Raw genomic sequence first — 25,033 nt, forward strand, 5'->3', positions numbered from 1 at the left:
TTACAAAGGGCTTCATAAAGCCAGAAACATCATTTGCGGCAACATTTATTTTCCAAACATAGAACCTAGCTTCTAAAGAAAATTTGGTGTCAATTAAAGGATACATGAAACACTTAGTTTTTATTTCTTAATGTGGAGTATATGATGCTTAATATAATACGGTTCAAAAAGCTTCTCAGCTTTGCTCTCGGGACATACAAATGGCTTTAAACGACAGTTTTCCTAAGGTCCCAGCGGGCAATATGGAAATTCAGTGGTCTGATGTGCTGATGTCAGCAGTGATTGGTGTCAAAACATCTTTGTTGAGAGGAGAGCTTAAAAAGGGAGTGTTATGTTGGTCCCTTGTTCCAAGTCTGTCCCCAGGTGATGTCATTTATGAATACTTCCTACCACTGATGGAAAATAGGCATAAAATAGAGGTGTTATTAAGAAATATAACAAAGGCATTTTTGGTATATCTTTCTTCATTTTCCTTAAAACTATGCTCATGAATTTATACCTGTAGCACATTTTGATTTTTTAAGGCCTATTATGATGCTAAAATCCAACAGGGTCCTTTCACAAAACTAAGTGTAGAAAGGTTTGGAAATCGTGAAACAGTACCACTAGATAGGTCCAGTTCTGGCTATACATGTATGTAACACAGGCACTGTGATCCCTGCATCTGTTATCATACAATGATATACATGATACATACATATGTCAAAGTACTTTGTACTGGAGAAAGCCCTGAAAAGCTTCTTGCCACTCAGGTGAGAATTACTCAAAAACTCACTCACCAAAGTCATCTTCTTCTTCTTCTGCCTGAGGAAAGAAATCAAACATGTTATCTTTAGTGTTAAGAACAAATTTCATTCACAATTTATTAAATATTACTGCTCCTTTCAGAACCTTACCATCAAACTGCACAGCGTTCTTGCATAATGTGAGATGTGTTACTGTAAAGTATTGATTATTCGCTGGAATTTACTTTCATAGATTTTTACTTCAAAAATGGGACAGCAGAAATTAATTTTTGTGTATTTAATCAAGGCAAAAATCTTAAACCTTTTTAATTTTCCTAATTATAATATGGTCGAAATTACTCAAGCATGTCAAACAGGTATTATCAAGGATGCTGTTAATCCTCTTTTACTTCCTGCGGTGTCATCAATCCTCGTAGTCGGGATCAGAGATTAAAAACAATGTGGGATGGGTTATAATCATGCAAGATCACTTTCACACCTACCCCTGAGCAGTATTCTAATAGGTGTCACTTATTTTTGCACCTGTGATGAGTCATTTTAATCAACAACCCGTATTTCAACCCTTGTCATTTGTCCATGATTAACATAGTCAAGCAATGCCATCAGTTTTGGTTTGTTCTCAGTTTTAACTGTCCTCTGTAGCCAGTCAGAAACAGCTAGCACTGCAGTAGCTGTCAAACAGACACTGCGTTGTTGTAAACAGTTTACAATTTGTTACAAGCTCACTCACTGCCCCCTGCCAGAGACACAGCCAATGGGATAGCATGTATCAAAGCAACATTCATTGGAAGCTAGCACATGGTTGTATTTTACTTTTCTTTCCCTTTATCGGCACACAGAAGATTGATCACACTGAAGATGAATTAACTCTCACCAAGTCTATCACCAGAGTTTGTATGCATATACTTAAAGCCTAATTTTCTCTCCATGCTGTTAAAATTTAGATGGCATGCCTGGCTTTCTTATCCCAACTCCTGCCAGCCCTACAAAGATTTCACTTTATTAATACTACTACCTTTAATACACAATTTAATATTGGGATTTTTTAAGCTCAAATTATTTTTCGCAATGTATTTACTGAGAAATCTGCAAAAATTAGCTCCACCTGAAAATTAAGTACTCCACACTATATTATTGCACTTATCAAATACCACTAGTGTAATTATAACTATCATGCTGGCTGATTACCAGCTATTCAACATTCACTCAACTGCTTTTTATTCCTGTCAACATCTGTGCCGACTATGTTTAGTGTGTGTAGCTCACAATATGCTTCTGTACTATAAGTAAACCTAGACAGCCTCTGGAACTTTGATCAATCAGCCTGGATAGTAGCTCCTCTGCTTTTGCCCCATACCTCCACCCAGCCCCCAAATTCTATGATATTCCCCAGCTGTGGGGAATAGGGTGTTTGCCATAACCTATGTTGTGGTCAAGGCGTTACAGTGTGTATAGGGTATTTGTCATAGCTACTATAGCCATGTTGTAGTGGAGGAGTTCCAACGTGTATAGTGTGTTTGTCATAGCCTACTGTGTTGTGGTGGAGGAGTTCCAGTGTGTATAGGGTGTTGATCATAGCCTGCTGTGTTGTGGCGGAGGAGTTCCAGTGTGTATAGGGTATTTGTCACAGCCAACTATCTTGTGGTGTAGGAGTTCCAGTGTGTATAGGGTGTTGGTCATAGCCTGCTGTGTTGTGGTGGAGGAGTTCCAGTGTGTATAGGGTATTTGTCATAGCCTGCTGTGTTGTGGTGGAGGAGTTCCAGTATGTATAGTGTGTTTGTCATAGCCTACTGTGTTGTGGTGGAGGAGTTCCAGTGTGTATAGGGTGTTGATCATAGCCTGCTGTGTTGTGGCGGAGGAGTTCCAGTGTGTATAGGGTATTTGTCACAGCCAACTATCTTGTGGTGTAGGAGTTCCAGTGTGTATAGGGTGTTGGTCATAGCCTGCTGTGTTGTGGTGGAGTTCCAGTGTGTATAGGGTATTTGTCATAGCTTACTATGTTGTAGTGGAGGGGTTCCAGTGTGTATAGGATATTTGCCATAGCCTGCTGTGTTGTGGTGGAGGAGTTCCAGTATGTATAGTGTGTTTGTCATAGCCTACTGTGTTGTGGTGGAGGAGTTCCAGTGTGTATAGGGTGTTGATCATAGCCTGCTGTGTTGTGGCGGAGGAGTTCCAGTGTGTATAGGGTATTTGTCACAGCCAACTATCTTGTGGTGTAGGAGTTCCAGTGTGTATAGGGTGTTGGTCATAGCCTGCTGTGTTGTGGTGGAGTTCCAGTGTGTATAGGGTATTTGTCATAGCTTACTATGTTGTAGTGGAGGGGTTCCAGTGTGTATAGGATATTTGTCATAGCCTGCTGTGTTGTGGTGGAGGAGTTACAGTATGTATAGGGTATTTGTCATAGCTTACTATGTTGTAGTGGAGGGGTTCCAGTGTGTATAGGATATTTGTCATAGCCTGCTGTGTTGTGGTGGAGGAGTTCCAGTGTGTATAGGATATTTGTCATAGCCTGCTATGTTGTGGTGTTCCAGTATGTATAGGGTGTTGATCATAGCCTGCTGTGTTGTGGCGGAGGAGTTCCAGTGTGTATAGGGTATTTGTCACAGCCAACTATCTTGTGGTGTAGGAGTTCCAGTGTGTATAGGGTGTTGGTCATAGCCTGCTGTGTTGTGGTGGAGTTCCAGTGTGTATAGGGTATTTGTCATAGCTTACTATGTTGTAGTGGAGGGGTTCCAGTGTGTATAGGATATTTGCCATAGCCTACTGTGTTGTGGTGGAGGAGTTCCAGTGTGTATAGGGTGTTGATCATAGCCTGCTGTGTTGTGGCGGAGGAGTTCCAGTGTGTATAGGGTATTTGTCACAGCCAACTATCTTGTGGTGTAGGAGTTCCAGTGTGTATAGGGTGTTGGTCATAGCCTGCTGTGTTGTGGTGGAGTTCCAGTGTGTATAGGGTATTTGTCATAGCTTACTATGTTGTAGTGGAGGGGTTCCAGTGTGTATAGGATATTTGTCATAGCCTGCTGTGTTGTGGTGGAGGAGTTACAGTATGTATAGGGTATTTGTCATAGCTTACTATGTTGTAGTGGAGGGGTTCCAGTGTGTATAGGATATTTGTCATAGCCTGCTGTGTTGTGGTGGAGGAGTTCCAGTGTGTATAGGATATTTGTCATAGCCTGCTATGTTGTGGTGTTCCAGTATGTATAGGGTATTTGTCATAGCCTACCATGTTGTGGTGGAGGAGTTCCAGTGTGTATAGGATATTTGTCATAGCCTGCTATGTTGTGGTGTTCCAGTATGTATAGGATATTTGTCATAGCCTGCTGTGTTGTGGTGGAGGAGTTCCAGTGTGTATAGGATATTTGTCATAGCCTGCTGTGTTGTGGTGGAGGAGTTCCAGTGTGTATAGGGTATTTGTCATAGCCTACCATGTTGTGGTGGAGGAGTTACAGTGTGTATAGGGTATTTGTCATAGCGTACTATGTTGTGGTGGAGGAGTTGCAGTATGTATCGGGTTTTTGTCAAAGCTACTGTAGCTATGTTGTAGTGGAGGTGTTCCAACGTGTATAGGCTATTTGTCATATCATACTATGTTATGGTGGAGTTCCAGTGTCCATGGGGTGTTTGTCATAGCTTACTATGTTGTAGTGGAGGAGTTCCAGTGTGTATAGGGTATTTGTCATAGCCTACCATGTTGTGGTGGAGTTCCAGTATGTATAGGGTATTTGTCATAGCCTACCATGTTGTAGTGGAGTTCCAGTATGTATAGGGCATTTGTCACAACCTACTATGTTGTAGTGGAGGAGTTCCAGTGTGTATAGGGTATTTGTCATAGCCTACCATGTTGTGGTGGAGGAGTTGCAGTATGTATAGGGCATTTGTCATAGCTTCTACAGCTATGTTGTGGTGGAGGAGTTACAGTATGTATAGGGTGTTGGTCATAGCCTGCTGTGTTGTGGTGGAGGAGTTCCAGTGTGTATAGGGTATTTGTCATAGCCTACCATGTTGTGGTGGAGGAGTTCCAGTATGTATAGGGCATTTGTCATAGCCTACCATGTTGTGGTGGAGGAGTTACAGTATGTATAGGGTATTTGTCATAGCCTGCTATGTTGTGGTGGAGGAGTTCCAGTGTGTAAAGGCTGCTGTCTGTCATAGCTTACCATGCTAAAGTGGTGTTACATTATGTACAGGCTCCTGCTTGTCCTAGCCTACTATGCTGAGGTGGAGGAGATACAGAACATATAAGCTACTATCTGTCCTAACTAACTACTTAATGGACAAGGCTGTCGTCAATGAACCTATCATATTTGCCCTTTCAATTTCAAGACTAAACGTGCCTTCAACGTTGAAGAATGCACTTCGGTTATCACAGCAACAACAAAATTAGATCTGCAAGAAGCCATGCCTTTCCTAACACTTTTTTGCAAGAGTCCAAAGCTGTGACGGGACGAACAGTGTCAAGAAGTGCCAGTGAACCTGAACTAAAGGACAGTCAATGCAGAGCAGTGAATCAATCAAAAATTGAAGTGTCATGCACTACTCATGTGTCTCTCACCACTACAGTCCGTGCAAGTGGCTGGCCACATTCTGAGTTACAGGATGTTTCGGGTAGTGTCTGTCCTAGCTCACCATGGTGAGGTGGAGGAGTTACAGTTTGTATAGGCTGATGTTTGTCCTACCATGTCCATGGAGAGGTAGTGAAGTTACAGGATGTTTAGGGTAGTGTTTGTCCTAGCTCACCATGGTGAGGTGGAGAAGTTACAGTTTGTATAAGCTACTGTGTCCTGAGTTACAGAAGGTATAGGCTACTGTGTCCTTGAGTTACAGTATGTATAGGCTACTGTGTCCTTGAGTTACAGTATGTATAGTCTACTGTGTCCCTGAGTTACAGAAGGTATAGGCTACTGTGTCCTTGAGTTACAGTATGTATAGTCTACTGTATCCTTGAGTTGCAGTATGCATGGGCTACTGTGTCCTTGAGTTACAGTATGTATAGGCTACTGTGTCCTTGAGTTACAGTATGTATAGTCTACTGTGTCCTTGAGTTACAGTATGTATAGGCTACTGTGTCCTTGAGTTACAGTATGTATAGTCTACTGTATCCTTGAGTTGCAGTATGCATGGGCTACTGTGTCCTTGAGTTACAGTATGTATTGTCTACTGTGTCCTTGTGTTACAATATGTATAGTCTACTGTGTCCTTGAGTTACAGTTTGTATAAGCTACTGTGTCCCTGAATTACAAAAGGTATAGGCTACTGTGTCCTTGAGTTACATTATGTATAGGCTACTGTGTCCTTGAGTTACAGTATGTATAGTCTACTGTGTCCTTGAGTTACAGTATGTATAGGCTACTGTGTCCCTGAGTTACAGTATGTATAGACTACGGTGTCCTTGAGTTACTGTATGTATTGTCTACTGTGTCCTTGAGTTACAGTATGTATAGGCTACTGTGTCCTTGAGTTACAGTTTGTATAAGCTACTGTGTCCCTGAATTACAGAAGGTATAGGCTACTGTGTCCTTGAGTTACAGTATGTATAGGCTACTGTGTCCTTGAGTTACAGTATGTATAGGCTACTGTGTCCTTGAGTTACAGTATGTATAGTCTACTGTGTCCTTGAGTTACAGTATGTATAGACTACTGTGTCCTTGAGTTACAGTATGTATAGGCTACTGTGTCCTTGAGTTACATTATGTATAGGCTACTGTGACCCTGAGTTACAGTATCTAAGCTGATCGTAATAGCTTACCTCACTCGCCACATCCGAAGTGTCTGAGAAGTCTGAACCCCAGCCATCATCATGATCATCTGTTAACACACAGCACAATAAAACACTGATTAACTGACATGTGTATTGATGGGATGACAATGAGTACAGATGACATATTTATGTATTTGACTGGGGTTTTACACTCAAGAATATTTCACTTATATAACAGTGGCCAGCATTATGGTAGGAGGAAACTAGGCATAGTCTTGGGGAAACCCATTACAATCTGCAGGATGCTGGCAGATCTTCTCACATACCACTGAAGACAAAGCCAGCGTGTGCTGGACTTTAACCCACTGCGCCCACATTGGTGAGGGACTCCTAAGCCATTGCACTGTGCTGGATGCTAACCACTCTGTGACAGATGCCCACAAATGACATAATAAATAATTAAATTAGAGCACAATTCATTCCTTTGATTAGAGAAACAGACCATGCTGACTGAAAATCTAACTTACCGACATCTGGTGTGAAATGTCTATAATCTTTGCTGGGGGTTTGTGGTGGTCGATCAGTGGCCATGATTCTGAAACAGACAACTGGAAAGTCAACACAATGCAACAACTATGTGTCCAAACAATCACTCTGTCAGATTATCTCCATGGCCAATTATACATTCACACAAGTGCAATGATTACATTTAAGTGATGCTAGAATTTGTGAATATAACACAGCATGATAACAGACATGTGGCTGGCCATAAGCTTTATTTGAGGCAACCATGTAAACAAAGCTTACACTGTAAAAGTGTGCGCAGTGCAATATAAAACAAAAATAAACTCTTGATCATGATTTGACTTGACATCTTGCAGATGTAACAGCTAAGAGCTATAAATGTTCACAGGGTAATAAAAGTCAGTCGTGAGTAAAAGAAATGCACACACATGTACACAAACAAAATAGCAAGAATAATAATGCTGATGCCAGACCCACTACTGCAGACTTGGGTTAATAAAAGTAATCCGGCAAGTCACTTTAAACTATAGCTAGACTCAGAAATATATCTGATGTGAATATTTTCACAAAATCTAAAAAAAGTGCTAAAATTTAGTGGAACGGTCTCACCTATTCCTACTGAAATGTTCCATTCATAAAAATGGAATTTAAATAAACATGTAGTAATAATGAACACCAAGCCACATAAAATACAATAAACTTTTTCATAAAAGTAAAGATTACATGGTTACAATGGCTACAGGACAAAAACTGAAGGTACAAGTAACCAATACACACACGGACATGCAAATTCAGCCAAACATTGTATACATCTACATGCAGCATGGACCAGAGGATGTATGACCAACCCAGGATTCCATCCCAGGACATCCACATACATGTACATGTATGACCAACCCAGGATTCCATCCCAGGACATCCACATACATGTACATGTATGACCAACCCAAGATTCCATCCCAGGACATCCACATACATGTACATGTATGACCATCCCAGGATTCCATCCCAGGACATCCACATACATGTACATGAATGACCAACCCAGGATTCCATCCCAGGACATCCACATACATGTACATGTATGGCCAACCCAAGATTCCATCCCAGGACATCCACATACATGTACATGTATGACCATCCCAGGATTCCATCCCAGGACATCCACATACATGTACATGAATGACCAACCCAGGATTCCATCCCAGGACATCCACATACATGTACATGTATGACCAACCCAAGATTCCATCCCAGGACATCCACATACATGTACATGTATGACCAACCCAGGATTCCATCCCAGGACATCCACATACATGTACATGAATGACCAACCCAGGATTCCATCCCAGGACATCCACATACATGTACATGAATGACCAACCCAGGATTCCATCCCAGGACATCCACATACATGTACATGTATGACCAACCCAGGATTCCATCCCTGGACATCCACATACATGTGTATGTATGACCAACCCAGGATTCCATCCCTGGACATCCCAAGATTCCATCCCAGGACATCCACTTTCATGTACATGTATGGCCAACCCAAGATTCCATCCCAGGACATCCACATACATGTACATGTATGACCAACCCAGGATTCCATCCCTGGACATCCACATACATGTACATGAATGACCAACCCAGGATTCCATCCCAGGACATCCACATACATGTACATGTATGACCAACCCAGGATTCCATCCCAGGACATCCACACACATGTACATGTATGACCAACCCAGGATTCCATCCCAGGACATCCACATACATGTGTATGTATGACCAACCCAGGATTCCATCCCAGGACATCCACATACATGTACATGAATGACCAACCCAGGATTCCATCCCAGGACATCCACATACATGTACATGTATGACCAACCCAGGATTCCATCCCAGGACATCCACATACATGTACATGTATGACCAACCCAAGATTCCATCCCAGGACATCCACATTCATGTACATGTATGACCAACCCAGGATTCCATCCCAGGACATCCACATACATGTACATGTATGACCAACCCAAGATTCCATCCCAGGACATCCACATACATGTACGACCAGCCCAGGATTCCATCCCTGGACATCCACATACATGTACATGTATGACCAACCCAAGATTCCATCCCAGGACATCCACATACATGTACATGTATGACCAACCCAGGATTCCATCCCAGGACATCCACATACATGTACATGTATGACCATCCCAGGATTCCATCCCAGGACATCCACATACATGTACATGTATGACCAACCCAAGATTCCATCCCAGGACATCCACATACATGTACATGTATGACCAACCCAAGATTCCATCCCAGGACATCCACATACATGTACATGTATGACCATCCCAGGATTCCATCCCAGGACATCCACATACATGTACGACCAGCCCAGGATTCCATCCAACCCAAGATTCCATCCCAAGACATCCACATACATGTACATGTATGACCAACCCAAGATTCCATCCCAGGACATCCTGTTGATAAAATTTCTGTACAATAGTATCTATATTAAGTCTGTCCAGGAAAGAAACAGTGCTTAGATAGCCCTTTTGTACTATGCTGAAGTACACTAAGTGTAATACACAAGTTTTCAAGAAATTTTGCAGTTGTAATGACAATCTTACAAAGATGTGTGCAACATTATATTGCTATTAAATTTTAGTTTCACAACCGCAATTTGTGTGCCACATTTTTCGCACATGAACAATTAAGTCTATTAATTACATTTAAATTGACTTTGTATATTGATTCATGTTTTTCAGTCCTGTGTTCGGCATATCTGTAAAGATAATGAACCAAATGTACATGTATCGTGCGACTCCCCACCACCCATACATATGGGCATCACAACCCCAGACAATACACCACATTCTCTACAGAATACCTGTTGATGGAATCATAAACTTTGTTCATGGATCGACGAGCAGTTTCTGTTATCCTGAGGGTCAAAATAATATACAGTCCTCAACTTCAATGGCCAGCATTTACACAAATACATGCAGGTATACGATGTACATATTTGTTGAACAATCTAGTTTTTTCCAACTGCTCATCTGTTATATATATCACAAGGTTATGATCAAATTGCCGGCATGTATTTTGTGTGGCTGAAAAACTGAATACACAGTTTTAAGTGAAAGGTAAAATATCAGTGATTTATTTATTTATTTCTCTAGGGTTTTAAGTCCTGATGGAGACTCTAGAATATTTCTCTATTGTTTCTCTATGATGAGTATATGGGTGGAGGAAACCAAGGTAATTAGCCTTTAAAGCCAGACCCAAACTAGCAGTAAGGAAATGAATTTATGCTTAATAATTTGCACATTTGCTCGCCTTACACGTAAGGCCTGAATATGGCAAAGCTGGAATAGATCGCTGTGTCTCACGTCCTCCATCTTTTACACCCTGTAATTTATGCTGGAGGTGTCTTGCCTCTCAGCCAAAAGTCGTTAACACTCCCGGCTTGTTCGTGTGAACTTGGAACCTACATCCAACATTACGGTTTCCTAATCGTCAAGCGGAAAACAAACTGAATTGTTTGCTACCTTCTGTGAAGAAGAGTTCTACCCGAAATGTAGGAACTGCACTTCGGCGGTTTCCGACGGCAATTCTCCTCCAAACAGAGAAGACTTTAGGACTGGTTCTTAAGCAAAATTGAGTCGCCCACAGTGGATGTTGGCACTGACTTTGTTTTATGATTTATCAACTTGAGGTACATATTAGAATTTTTTTATGGCATGCACCTACGAGGAAATGCATACTCTTTTCAATGGTATTTGAAAAAATTATTTCTTTCTTCTCCTTTAACAAGTGACTTATTAAATTGCACAAGAAAGACTGACGTATAGGATATTCATGTACATTCACACTCTTCCTACATGTAAGAAAGCATTATCATATCACCTAAACAACGCAAAGCAGGCGTCAAATTCTCAAACAATGGACAATTCCCGCTCATTTGCTGAGCATAATTATCTACATGTAGGTGATTTGAACAGGGCAAGATAAGTTTTCTTTCTATTGTGATGTAACATTAAGAAATTATGGGGCCTTTGATTTAAAAATTTAAAACAAAAGCAGGACTGAAGATTTCCTCTTCCTTTTCCATTTATATTAGCTGCCCAGGGTGGGTGTTGGTGGTTTTGGGTAAGTCAGTTCTTATGGAATGATCAGATTCTGAAAAAATGGGAAACTTTTTAAATAAAAGACAACAATTAATGCAGCCTTAGTTATTTTGGAAATTATACAGAAACCAGAAACACAGTGATGTTGTATCATTTGTACCCCATGAACATACAGCGGCAGCCAAAACAGTATTCATGTGACATCACGAAGACAGATTTGTTCTATGGTTGTACAAGTAAAATGTGGCAGATTGGACAAACTAATATCAAGTCAACTGTTTTAATTTTCTCAATGTGCTCGATTTCACTTGTTTTGAACTCCCCAAACATCCCCAAAATAAGAAAAGTTTGTTTTTTAAACTCTCTGTGGGAAACTTTATCCATATACATGTATATGTACATGTACACATTCAGTCTCCTGTTGCTTTTTCCTTAAGATCAAATCCTTAAGATGCAGACTTAGGTGTGCATATACAATATTTTCATTCTGAGCACACTTTTTTTACAATTAGTTCTAATGTTCAAGTTTTTGGAAATATTTTAGAATTATTTATCTTTTAAATGGTGTTTTATATATAGCATGTTCCATACATATGCCAGTGGTAAAGTTAACAGGAGTTAACCTTGACAAATGTCCTGACTTAAAGCTACAGTCAAACCAGTGATTTGAACCAGGAGAGTGGACATACCTGAATCAATGGGAGGGGTGGGTGCGAACTCAATGGTTAATGGCTAACTATCTTCTGATAGGAGCCCTTAATTCGTTCTATCTGAGAGGGTCTCACAAGTATTGTACATGCATGTAGACACATTGATTCTGGGTAGCTAGGGGTTCTGCTGGGCTCAGCGACGTGCCACCCCCACAGCCCAGCCCCACCTAATCAAAAGCTGCTTTTCACACTATGTAACATGTGTACTGTAAATGACGTCAAATGAGAGAATTTTCCCAGAGTATTAGATACAAGTATGTCATGTACATGTACAGTATCAGTGACCAATGCCACTAACATGACTAACAAAGTACACACATTCACCTGGTACACCTGCCAAGGAGTTATCTTACTCTCATGTAATGCTACTACACACCTACAGACATGTACACACGATCTGTACTTCTCATGGCTTCCCTCAACGCTGTGCAGTACCTTTACCTACCTTCTTTGTCTTACGCTTAGCTGTCCTAACCACGTATTAGGTGTGCCTTTGGTAAAACTTTTACCCAAGTATCACCGTAATTATCCCCCTTAAATATATGTACTCCTCTCCAGGTGATATGCCTTATACAATCCTAGACTGGGTTTACCTGGTACCCAAACGGAAGTGTTATGCATGGGTAGTTGCAGCTTCATGTGTAAATATAGGTAACTTCTCTATACGTGCCACATGAATCTACATTCATCCCATTGCTACCCGAGGATCAAAAATTACCAATGAACAGATTATGATATATAATGGTACATACTGTAAACATAATGAATAATTCTATGAAAATCTCTCCCAACATGTAAGTTAAGACAGCATCTGCAGGGGCACTCAAGCAACCACGCCTAAGGTAGTTTGTGTGCACATACCCTATATCCTATACTCAAGTGATCACCTATACTTGCCCAGTTATTTGCCTTTATCTAGTTCTATATGTTATTTGTATACAGAGGATATTTAAGATCCAATTTCAAATTTGTACAGGAAATAAGCACAACACTAAAGATCTCGTTAAGGCCCTGTTCCAAAAAGCAATTCTAGCCTAAGCTGACCCAAACTACAACGGCAATATGTGTCTACAAAAGGTGTTGCCCGACTAGTTACATAACCCAGTACATCCAATGGTAAGTTTCACGTAATACACATGTAGTATTACTCTGAAAAAAGTTTCATTTTTACCCAATATTTCGGCATCTTATCTTACCATCATCAGGAGTTAGGACACTATCCGGGTAGTGTAGGACATTCAAAAAACCAAGCACGCTGATGATGCAAAACATAAAATACTGAATTCATTTTTGGGGAAAACATTACTTGCGCATAACGGTAATCACATTTACATTATTGTTACAGACTTGACAGAACCTTTCAGAGAGGATGTATGAGATGAGTATATGACAAAAGTAGTCCAAGTGTTTTGGTTTACATTTGACAACTGACCAGAAGTCTGCATTCACCTTGCTGGAGTCATCATGAACGCCCTAGGTCTTAAATAGATCTATCGTGTACAGCAGAGGCAACTCCTACCACTAGAGAATCACAACTGATTTTGCCTGTATTTGAACCACACCACAATGTCCATACAACTTACACAGTCTTCTTGTTCACAGTGGGTCTCCCTTTCACATTCTTCTGAGCATTTTTCAAGCCACTGAAATTATAAAGCAAAATTTCATATGACTGATGAATATATATATATTTATTTGCTCACATTTTATTCAGTGTGTTAAACACCATTAAATGACATGTACACACCACACAGTAAATCTGGAAGACTATACTGTATACAGTACATGGGCTACTGGTGAACAGTTAATATATTTCACGATTAAATAGTGTAAAATCCCATCTAAACCCTGGCTTACAGGAAGCTGTTCTAGTAAATACGATACACAACATAAATTATATTATACACCATATACATATATTATATACCAGCCTGAGTGCTACTGACTTCTGTAACAGCAGACACATGACAAGCTAACAGGAAGTCAACACTATGCTATGTGGATATCCTGGTTATGTACACCTATCAGAGTACAATTACATATATTACAGACTATGATATATGTAAAGCTTGGCATGAATTTGTCTCTGTATACACATGCACCCACTGGCCATACAATATTACAGATCATTGCCAGTTTCCACAGACAGATGCTTTTTCTTTCCCTTTAAGCTTCCAAGCTGAAACTGGAAGCCTATGTTATTCTTGCTTGGAATATATTAAAACTACAACTTCAGAGAGTGCTCTCTAGTTTTACTAGAAAGCTGCAAATTGCAGCAGTTGAAATTTTACATCAATTTTTGCGGCTATTTATCTTGACAGTTTGTTCTTCTAGGTCACTTAATTAAGCTAGACACTTGTAATTGGCACCAAATTGTACAGTACAGCAGGATCCTAACCATCAATCCTACTCCTAATGTGGCCAGAGGATATGCTGATGGTCAGCCAATGGTCAGCATACAATACGCTGACCATGTACCTTCATACGCTCACTGTGACGTGATCATCAGGCCAACGTTCACGGGCCATGGGCTCATGATCATTAAATGCTTTAATGCTAAATACAGACCGATTTCCTATAAACCATCATGTCTGTTATGGCTTGCAGCATATTACTTGCCCATGAATTTCGCACAAAATTCGACTTTTAATAGCTTACTGTTTGGGACCCCAACTGTTTTGGTCAGCCAGCATACACACCATTCTCTTGGTTACAGGGGATTCAAGTTTATACCAGGCCTCTTGAGCATACGACATTTTGCTTTAATATTTGTATATGCAACACACTGCTTTCTCTGAAGTCCGCCACGCTGTTCATGGTGGCTCTATACAACTGTGGCGGTGTTTCAGAATTTGGAAACGGACTCAAGTTCTTTGGCTAATCAGTAAATTTATTACAGTTTCACGTTGGATACAAAATTATGCAGGAATATTTGACTTTACTGTGTGATGTGTGATGCCTGCTTGCTTATATGTGCTTAAAAAAACCCTTATTAAAAATATATTCGCAGCTCAGCTGGTTAGCGCGCTAGCGCAGCGCAATAACCCAGGAGTCTCTCACCAATGCGGTCGCTGTGAGTTCAAGTCCAGCTCATGCTGGCTTCCTCTCCGGTCGTAAGTGGGAAGGTCTGTCCGCAACCTTCGGATGGTCGTGGGTTTCCCCCGGGCTCTGCCTGGTTTCCACCCACCATAATGCTGGTCGCCTTCGTATAAGTGAAATATTCTTGAGTACGGTGTAAAACACCAATCAAATAAATAAATTAATCTTGAGTCCCTAAACTGTATCCCAAATTTCACAATTATCGATTCTATAGTTTATTAAATTTTTTTTATTGGAACAAAAACATGTTTATTATAAGATGAGCGCAATCACATTTAGCCTTAATATATGCATGAAGACATGCGATTAAGGCCCCAGTCCTATATATATTTATATATATTTTTGAAGAAATAGAGAAAGATCCCCTAGTGAGGAGAATTAACACAAAAAAAAAATAATAAAACACCTTCTTAACTTTCTACATTCTGTTATATTCCAACTGCAGTTTCAAACTTCATGTTATTTTCAAGGAATACGTACTGCCCCCTAAATCTTGCATAAAAATCTATAAAATGTATTTCATATTTTGAAAATATTCCTCTACCTATCCACGTGTAAATTTGAAAACACTAATTCTTTGTAAGAAAATGAATTACTTATACACACATTTGTCATGCATTAATAGACCTATGTGTACAGCCATACCATTAAACTATATTCACTTATACTTGTGTTTTTTGTTGTCACTTGACTTGTATATATCTGAATATACCACTATCGATATTAGTGTGTTGCTGAACAACTGTCACGTACTGCTTTGAAACAAGGCAAAAGCTGTAAACCATTCATGCAGACTGCTTGGAAGTTGTGAAACTTGCAGGCAGTTTTCTTTTTGCCAATACCATATGTACATTAAATTTAACCACATTTTTTCCAAGCTGAAACTGAAAACAGGAAGATGTAACATCCTTGCTTGGCGTTCAGCATGAAGGGGACAGAGCAATGACTGGTTGACCCGTATCAGTATAATGGCTCGAGCGGGGTGGCTTACTTGCCTTCGGTAAGGCTTCTCAGTGAAGCAGCACTAGATAACAGTGGTGGAAATCCGTCCTGCAACAAGGAGGCACATCACATGCACACTAAGGATTCCTTCGTCGTCATATGACTGAAAAATTGTTAAGTACGACGTTAAACCAAAGGTACTCACTCACTCTAAGCTGAAACTGGAAGTATGAAGTGATCAATACATGTCTATACATGTCTATACATGTCTATACATAATATACATAATTCCTATACTTTTTATGTCTTACAATTAAATGCTACACACAGGAATACTTCAGTAGCAGCATCCATCATCCACTCATTAAGTTAGGGACATACATGTATGCACTTTATAGACTTCCAGCCCACAGGTATGGTCGACATGTATGCACTTTATAGACTTCCAGCCCACAGGTATGGTCGACATGTATGCACTTTATAGACTTCCAGCCCACAGGTATGGTCGACATGTATGCACTTTATAGACTTCCAGCCCACAGGTATGGTCGACATGTATGCACTTTATAGACTTCCAGCCCACAGGTATGGTCGACATGTATGCACTTTATAGACTTCCAGCCCACAGGTATGTTCGACATGTATGCACTTTATAGACTTCCAGCCCACAGGTATGGCCGACTAGCTTCCATGTTTGAAATGAGCTGGTTTTGTTTTCCCAGTATGTCCCTATCATTTCCGAATACTTACAACCACTGATGGAAAACATGTATAAAATAAAGGGTTATTAAGAAATACAAAATGTGTCAATCACGAAAAATTTTTCCTATATTTTTTGCCACATCTTTCTTAATTTTCACTAAAACCCATACTCTTTGTTTTATTATCAAATATTCTTCATCTATTTGGCTACATGTACATGCATTTGCTATCAGTTTGTTAAGGGATTTACTCATATGACGGATTCTGAAAGCTGAACATCAGGTCGCACATATTAGGCCAAGTTTACACTTCTCCATAGTTCACACACAAAAATAAACCTCATCATCATCATCATCATCATCATCATCATAATAATACAAGTCAACTTGTTTATGAGTAACAAATACTAAATACACAATTAACTAACCAGAAATAATTAGTTTTACAATGCAATTTAATAAGTAAACTAAGGAAACGTTGATACAATTACTAGATAACACAGTTTAATGGTTTAACACCAACACCCCATAATTTTCTCCTAGTTCTCTACAACCGTTTCATCTACACACTGGCAAACAGAGACAAATCCTTCTCCTGGTCATTCTTGTTACCAACATACATCTAAGGTAAAGCAAATAGCATATCTTGGGAAACCACTTGTATTAGAAGCTGGAGTGTCAGCTCTGAATGGATTACTATGTTTATTCATATAATTCCAAATCATATGATGGAATTTTGCGTTGACATGTGCATGGGTGGAGAACTACATCATCTCGTTGTCATAACATATGTGTCTGTATATATAATTGATTCTCCATTATTTTGTATAGGCTTTCTTTCTTATGTAATAACATTTCCATTCATTTAAGCCTGTGGAAGTTTACTATTTTGCGTTAGATTTACCACCATCATACAAGGAGCTTCATTTGCATCACATATGACTCGCGTGTAATGAACGAGAAGTATACAGTCAAGCTGTCTGCATTTTACCAATGTGAGTTACTTCCCTTGTCCTGCATGTGTATATGTACATTCACTGCATTCTGACATATACAAGATATAAAGGACATAAGCAAGGTTTTTTCTTTCATGTAAATTGAAGGGGATTTTTCTTATATGCCTTTAAAGTTATGAAAGTCTGTACAGTAAAATGATGGTGTCAGCTACTGTAAATGTAAAGTATTCTTCCCCGCTGTTGGTTGAAGGCAGTGTGTAAATATACATATTAAATAGAGATGACCTTTCAAACAACATTGAGTGTGTCATACATCACACCAGCCGGTACACTTACCACCACCCCGATTCCGCTGAACCTTGTTTCGTATCTCCTCAAATCCCCCCAATGTTGTACATTCTCGGGATTTGACAAAGTACAAAACATGGGGTTATCGGGTTACACAAAAAATACCGCTATGGTGGTGTTAAACCCATAAAAAAGTTATATTTGATTTAATCTTGCTATTACAACATACAAACTTATATTAAACCGCTATGTAAGTAAAAAATTCTTAAATAGGATAAAAGCATTGCTTTTTTCTCCTCACACAAATACTGTATCTGACCAAACTTTCAGCCATGGCTAAGTTACTCATTTGTCTGGATTCTGAGAGTTCTACTGTTCTATCTTAAAATAGTGTTCTAAGAATTATTTATACAGTAAGAGGATATCCTACCAAGAAAATGTAAGTCTCACTTCAACGTCATACTTGATGCAGCAGAGATAGATTTCCACAGCATTTTATTTAGACCCCTCTCTCAGTACGACACCACGGGATGAGACATTGACTGCCGACGACCCTGCAATGCCGCAACTGATTTCTTCACAATACAGCAGTCCCGAAAAACGTTGTAATGGAGTGGCAACCATTAGCTCAGGCTGCCTTGTCATGGGTTTGATTTTTTTGCCCTTCTTGAACTGCTCAGCATAACGCTTATAAGTTTTTGCTTCGACACACACGAAAATAACGGCAAATTGAACTTCAGTAAAACACTTAAAACACATGCTAAGCCGATGTTTTGACTCTCCATTATCCATTTGTCCGGTAGAGTACTTCTTATGCGATACGACCAACTGAATGCTGAACTGTGGAGAATGAAACAACATATCTCGGGTCAGACTGCAGGACAGTTACGCCTAACAGCGCGAGTTTTAGCTGACACTTGTACCCTCGTGGGCGGAGTTTCATTGTTTGAAACAATGATTGGAAAGAAGGAAGGGCAGCAGGGCGCAATGATCTACTTAAGAAAGGCAGCAAGATGCAGGTTTATAAAAGAAGGGCACTTTTCCCCTCCAAAAACGCCTAGCGAGGGGCCTGGTAAATAATGTAAATATTTGCAAAAAAATATCGCCCATGATTAAAAAATGGAATTTTAATTTAAAGAAAGCCAGGAATATAAAAAATGGAAATCCGTTTTAAAATGGAAGATTATCATGTCTGTCTACTTGCCTCTGAACCTGTACTTGTTTGGGCAAAGGTACAAATACTATCAAACACAGTATATATCAAGTACATGCAACTAAAAGACAAAATTTTAGCTTAAACTATATACATAATCTTTTATACCTACCTAATAATTAAGAGTGACATTGTGAAGCAGGTATGATTAACTCACTGGTAACAGGTGCACACACGTTCTTTCACCAGTCGGCATAAAACCAATTCTTCACAGGTGTTTTTTACAATCCTGCAATACACATCCTAGTACGCTAAGTTTAGACTACAGATTTTAGAGTACAGAATGAAGTATTGTTGCACTGTCCTTAAAGGATATGCAGTTCACTGCGCAGAAATGGTAATATCTCCTCAAAATAACTTCACATCAAACACTTTATTATAAAGCCTGAACGCATCCTTAAGACACTTGAGGCACATACATGTAGCTTGCTGTAGACACCATATATGAACACATCAATGATGACAAAATGACCCAAGAAACATTCCCAGGTAATCCATTTTTTCCAACTTCAAAGAGTATATCCGTACAATGAATTACCAGTACATTCAAGGTTAGATTGACATTCAAGGTACAGTAATTGGACTAAACCATAAAATGTATCAATATCTTATACTCCAATAGCCATGTGTGTCTCTTTCTTTCATATATATATATATATAGATATACCATAAATTTCATCTTTAATTATCGTTATGTACAGGAGGTCTTCTCACACACTGAATGCAAATAAGAACATGGGTGCATGGTGTTTTTGACATTTTGGATACTAAAGGTCAAGTTATGATTTAAAAACAAATATCAGGGTGAACCAGGACTATTGAAGACTTATACATGCTATTCATACAAGTACATGAACAAATATACATCATCTAAAATGTATATGTATTTCTTGCCAATGCCAACCCACTTTCAGTTTAACAAGCCTAGTTTACTTATTATGCTATTATCATACATGTATTTCAAATCGGACAGTCCAACAGTCAGTCCAAAAGTCAGTCCACTGGTCACTGTAACAGTCTAACAGTCGGCACATAATTCACTGCAACAGTTTGACAGTCGGTACATATGTCACTGCAACAGTCCGACAGTCGGTACATAGGTCACTGCAACAGTCTGACAGTCGGTACAGAGATCACTGCAACAGTCTAACAGTCGGTACATAAATCACTGCAACAGACTGACAGTCGGTACACAGGTCACTGCAACAGTTTGAAAGTCGGTACACAGGTCACTGCAACAGTCTAACAGTCAGTACACAGGTCACTGCAACAGTCTAACAGTCAGTACAAAGGTAAATGCAATAGTGTGACAGTCGGTACATACGTCAGTGCAACGGTCTGAAAGTCGGTACATAGGTCACTGTAACAGTCTGACTGTCGGTGCATTGGTCACTGTAACTGTCTAACAGTCATCACATTGGTCATTATAACAGTCTAACTGTTGGTGCATTGGTCACTGTAAATGTCTAACTGTCGCTACATTGGTCACTGTAACTGTCTAACTGTCGGTACATTGGTCACTGTACAAGTCTAACTGTTGGTACATTGGTCACTGTAACTGTCTAACTGTCACTACATGGTCACTGTAAGAGTCTAACTGTTGGTACACTGATCACCATCAATGTCAGCCAGTTTCAACATATACGCACACTGGGATGAATAAAATAGATATATTATTTTTACATACATGTAGGTGAACTGTCATGATTTCACAGATAAAGTGTTGTTCCACAAGTACATGTGTATCTCTTTTGTTATTTACATTTTGATATTTCACAGACAAACACCCTGACGTCTAAAGAGAAACATTTGATTTTAAGACAGCACGACGCCAATATACATACATGTATTCCAAAACACAAAATCATGATACGAGTCTCATGGGTTATCATTTCCACTTCTCACTTCAGCAAAATGTATGGTACGGTAAATGACCTAAAGTTTCCCCCTGGGACTCGGAAAGTGTATCCCAGGATTCATTGCAATGATTGTCGTTCTTACTAACTGGGTGCTGCTGGAGATCATGGAGGGTGGTCTGGGGATTATTCTGAGTGTTTACGAACGTCATGCTTCACTGAGCAGTGTGCCTGTGCTCTTACCATCAACAGCTCAGGTCTTCCTCAGTTTTAATGATAATAATTTTACTACATACATTTTGCAACAGGTTGATTGTTTCATTATTGTTATTTTGTCATAAATGGGAATTTGGGAGATTATGTGTGACTACCCAGTACCTTTATGCATGTGGAGTGTCCTGTCAAGTATCCACTTTTAAACTGCTGGGCTCTCCGTATACAAAGCTGTAGTGGAATTTAGCGCACCGCAAAACCATAGTTGCAAACTATAGGTCTACCAGCAGATGAGATGAAGATGGAAAATTGCAATCACAGCAACACCTACACACGTGCGTTTGCACTACTGCAGTTAAACATTTCCTGTTCATTCTGGTGTAATTTGAAAGACTATCAGCTTCTGCCTATATTTCGTTAACATGAATATTTAATTTCTTAATACTGAATCCAGCTCCCTCAGATGAAATTTTATCACGTCTGGGCAAAACTGTATACAGTGGATCAGGGAACATTTTGTTTATAAAGCTAATGACTGTGTTGTGCCAACTCCTAATAAATGTGATAACTGCAACAAATCTAAGAGGCTAATCACTCTCTTCTGTCATCTTGCCACAAACTCAGAGTGTGTGAAAGTGAACGACAGTAACTCACATGCGAAACTTGAGGTCATCTGCAGCATTAAACCTTCCTTGTGTAATGTCTTTGTATGTCCCAGATATGCATCATGTGCATGTACACTGTAGATCAGACAGTTCAATGTGTGTCGATCAGTACAGATAAAATCACAACCTACGTACGTGTGCATGTAAACTGTAGATCAGACAGTTCAGTGTGTGTAGATCAGTACAGATAAAATCACAGCCTACGTACGTGTGCATGTAAACTGTAGATCAGACAGTTCAATGTGTGTCGATCAGTACAGATAAAATCACAACCTACGTACGTGTGCATGTAAACTGTAGATCAGACAGTTCAGTGTGTGTAGATCAGTACAGATAAAATCACAACCTACGTACGTGTGCATGTAAACTGTAGATCAGACAGTTCAATGTGTGTCGATCAGTACAGATAAAATCACAACCTATGTACGTGTGCATGTAAACTGTAGATCAGACAGTTCAATGTGTGTCGATCAGTACAGATAAAATCACAACCTACGTACGTGTGCATGTAAACTGTAGATCAGACAGTTCAGTGTGTGTCCATCAGTACAGATAAAATCACAACCTACGTAGGTGTGCATGTAAACTGTAGATCAGACAGTTCAGTGTGTGTTGATCAGTACAGATAAAATCACAACCTACGTACGTGTGCATGTACACTACATCAAGCAGTTCAGTGTGTGTAAATCAGACAGTTCAGTGTGTGTCGATGAGTACAGATAAAATCACAACCTACGTACGTGTGCATGTAAACTGTAGATCAGACAGTTCAGTGTGTGTCGATCAGTACAGATAAAATCACAACCTACGTACGTGTGCATGTAAACTGTAGATCAGACAGTTCAATGTGTGTCGATCAGTACAGATAAAATCACAACCTACGTACGTGTGCATGTAAACTGTAGATCAGACAGTTCAATGTGTGTCGATCAGTACAGATAAAATCACAACCCACGTACGTGTGCATGTAAACTGTAGATCAGACAGTTCAATGTGTGTCGATCAGTACAGATAAAATCACAACCCACGTACGTGTGCATGTAAACTGTAGATCAGACAGTTCAGTGTGTGTCGATCAGTACAGATAAAATCACAACCTACGTACGTGTGCATGTAAAATGTAGATCAGACAGTTCAATGTGTGTTGATCAGTACAGATAAAATCACAACCTACGTACGTGTGCATGTAAACTGTAGATCAGACAGTTCAATGTGTGTTGATCAGTACAGATAAAATCACAACCTACGTACGTGTGCATGTAAACTGTAGATCAGACAGTTCAATGTGTGTTGATCAGTACAGATAAAATCACAACCCACGTACGTGTGCATGTAAACTGTAGATCAGACAGTTCAATGTGTGTCGATCAGTACAGATAAAATCACAACCTACGTACGTGTGCATGTAAACTGTAGATCAGACAGTTCAATGTGTGTCGATCAGTACAGATAAAATCACAACCTACGTACGTGTGCATGTAAACTGTAGATCAGACAGTTCAATGTGTGTTGATCAGTACAGATAAAATCACAACCTACGTACGTGTGCATGTAAACTGTAGATCAGACAGTTCAGTGTGTGTTGATCAGTACAGATAAAATCACAACCTACGTACGTGTGCATGTAAACTGTAGATCAGACAGTTCAGTGTGTGTTGATCAGTACAGATAAAATCACAACCTACGTACGTGTGCATGTACACTAGATCAGGCAGTTCAGTGTGTGTAGATCAGACAGTTCAGTGTGTGTAGATCAGTACAGATAAAATCACAACCTACGTACGTGTGCATGTAAACTGTAGATCAGACAGTTCAATGTGTGTCGATCAGTACAGATAAAATCACAACCCACGTACGTGTGCATGTAAACTGTAGATCAGACAGTTCAATGTGTGTCGATCAGTACAGATAAAATCACAACCTACGTACGTGTGCATGTAAACTGTAGATCAGACAGTTCAGTGTGTGTTGATCAGTACAGATAAAATCACAACCTACGTACGTGTGCATGTAAACTGTAGATCAGACAGTTCAATGTGTGTTGATCAGTACAGATAAAATCACAACCTACGTACGTGTGCATGTAAACTGTAGATCAGACAGTTCAATGTGTGTTGATCAGTACAGTACAGATAAAATCACAACCCACGTACGTGTGCATGTAAACTGTAGATCAGACAGTTCAATGTGTGTTGATCAGTACAGATAAAATCACAACCTACGTACGTGTGCATGTAAACTGTAGATCAGACAGTTCAATGTGTGTCGATCAGTACAGATAAAATCACAACCTACGTACGTGTGCATGTAAACTGTAGATCAGACAGTTCAGTGTGTGTTGATCAGTACAGATAAAATCACAACCTACGTACGTGTGCATGTACACTAGATCAGGCAGTTCAGTGTGTGTAGATCAGACAGTTCAGTGTGTGTAGATCAGTACAGATAAAATCACAACCTACGTACGTGTGCATGTAAACTGTAGATCAGACAGTTCAGTGTGTGTTGATCAGTACAGATAAAATCACAACCTACGTACGTGTGCATGTAAACTGTAGATCAGACAGTTCAGTGTGTGTCGATCAGTACAGATAAAATCACAACCTACGTACGTGTGCATGTAAACTGTAGATCAGACAGTTCAATGTGTGTTGATCAGTACAGATAAAATCACAACCTACGTACGTGTGCATGTAAACTGTAGATCAGACAGTTCAGTGTGTGTAGATCAGTACAGATAAAATCACAACCCACGTACGTGTGCATGTAAACTGTAGATCAGACAGTTCAGTGTGTGTCGATCAGTACAGATAAAATCACAACCTACGTACGTGTGCATGTAAAATGTAGATCAGACAGTTCAGTGTGTGTCGATCAGTACAGATAAAATCACAACCTACGTACGTGTGCATGTAAACTGTAGATCAGACAGTTCAGTGTGTGTTGATCAGTACAGATAAAATCACAACCTACGTACGTGTGCATGTAAACTGTAGATCAGACAGTTCAGTGTGTGTTGATCAGTACAGATAAAATCACAACCTACGTACGTGTGCATGTACACTAGATCAGGCAGTTCAGTGTGTGTAGATCAGACAGTTCAGTGTGTGTAGATCAGTACAGATAAAATCACAACCCACGTACGTGTGCATGTAAACTGTAGATCAGACAGTTCAATGTGTGTCGATCAGTACAGATAAAATCACAACCCACGTACGTGTGCATGTAAACTGTAGATCAGACAGTTCAGTGTGT

At 39.7% G+C, this 25,033-nt stretch overlaps 1 protein-coding gene across 6 annotated transcripts in view; it reads right to left on the bottom strand.

Moving 5' to 3' along the window:
- LOC135467777 (lymphocyte cytosolic protein 2-like) overlaps nucleotides 1–25,033 on the bottom strand; it is a 78,306-nt gene that overhangs the window by 25,547 nt on the left and 27,726 nt on the right. For 3 of the 6 annotated variants that reach the window (XM_064745617.1, XM_064745618.1, XM_064745619.1), the window contains 4 exons: nucleotides 13,429–13,488; nucleotides 6,972–7,039; nucleotides 6,493–6,551; nucleotides 780–804 (listed from right to left, as the gene is read on the bottom strand). In XM_064745617.1, coding sequence (XP_064601687.1) covers nucleotides 780–804; nucleotides 6,493–6,551; nucleotides 6,972–7,039; nucleotides 13,429–13,488 — 212 coding nt within the window. Of the gene's footprint in view, nucleotides 1–779; nucleotides 805–6,492; nucleotides 6,552–6,971; nucleotides 7,040–12,290; nucleotides 12,433–13,428; nucleotides 13,489–13,772; nucleotides 13,788–19,156; nucleotides 19,256–25,033 lie in introns of those variants that run through there. The other 3 variants (XM_064745620.1, XM_064745621.1, XM_064745622.1) reach the window with 3 other exon arrangements.

Source organism: Liolophura sinensis, chromosome 6 (genome assembly GCF_032854445.1).
Source record: "Liolophura sinensis isolate JHLJ2023 chromosome 6, CUHK_Ljap_v2, whole genome shotgun sequence".
Lineage (NCBI taxonomy): Eukaryota > Metazoa > Mollusca > Polyplacophora > Chitonida > Chitonidae > Liolophura > Liolophura sinensis.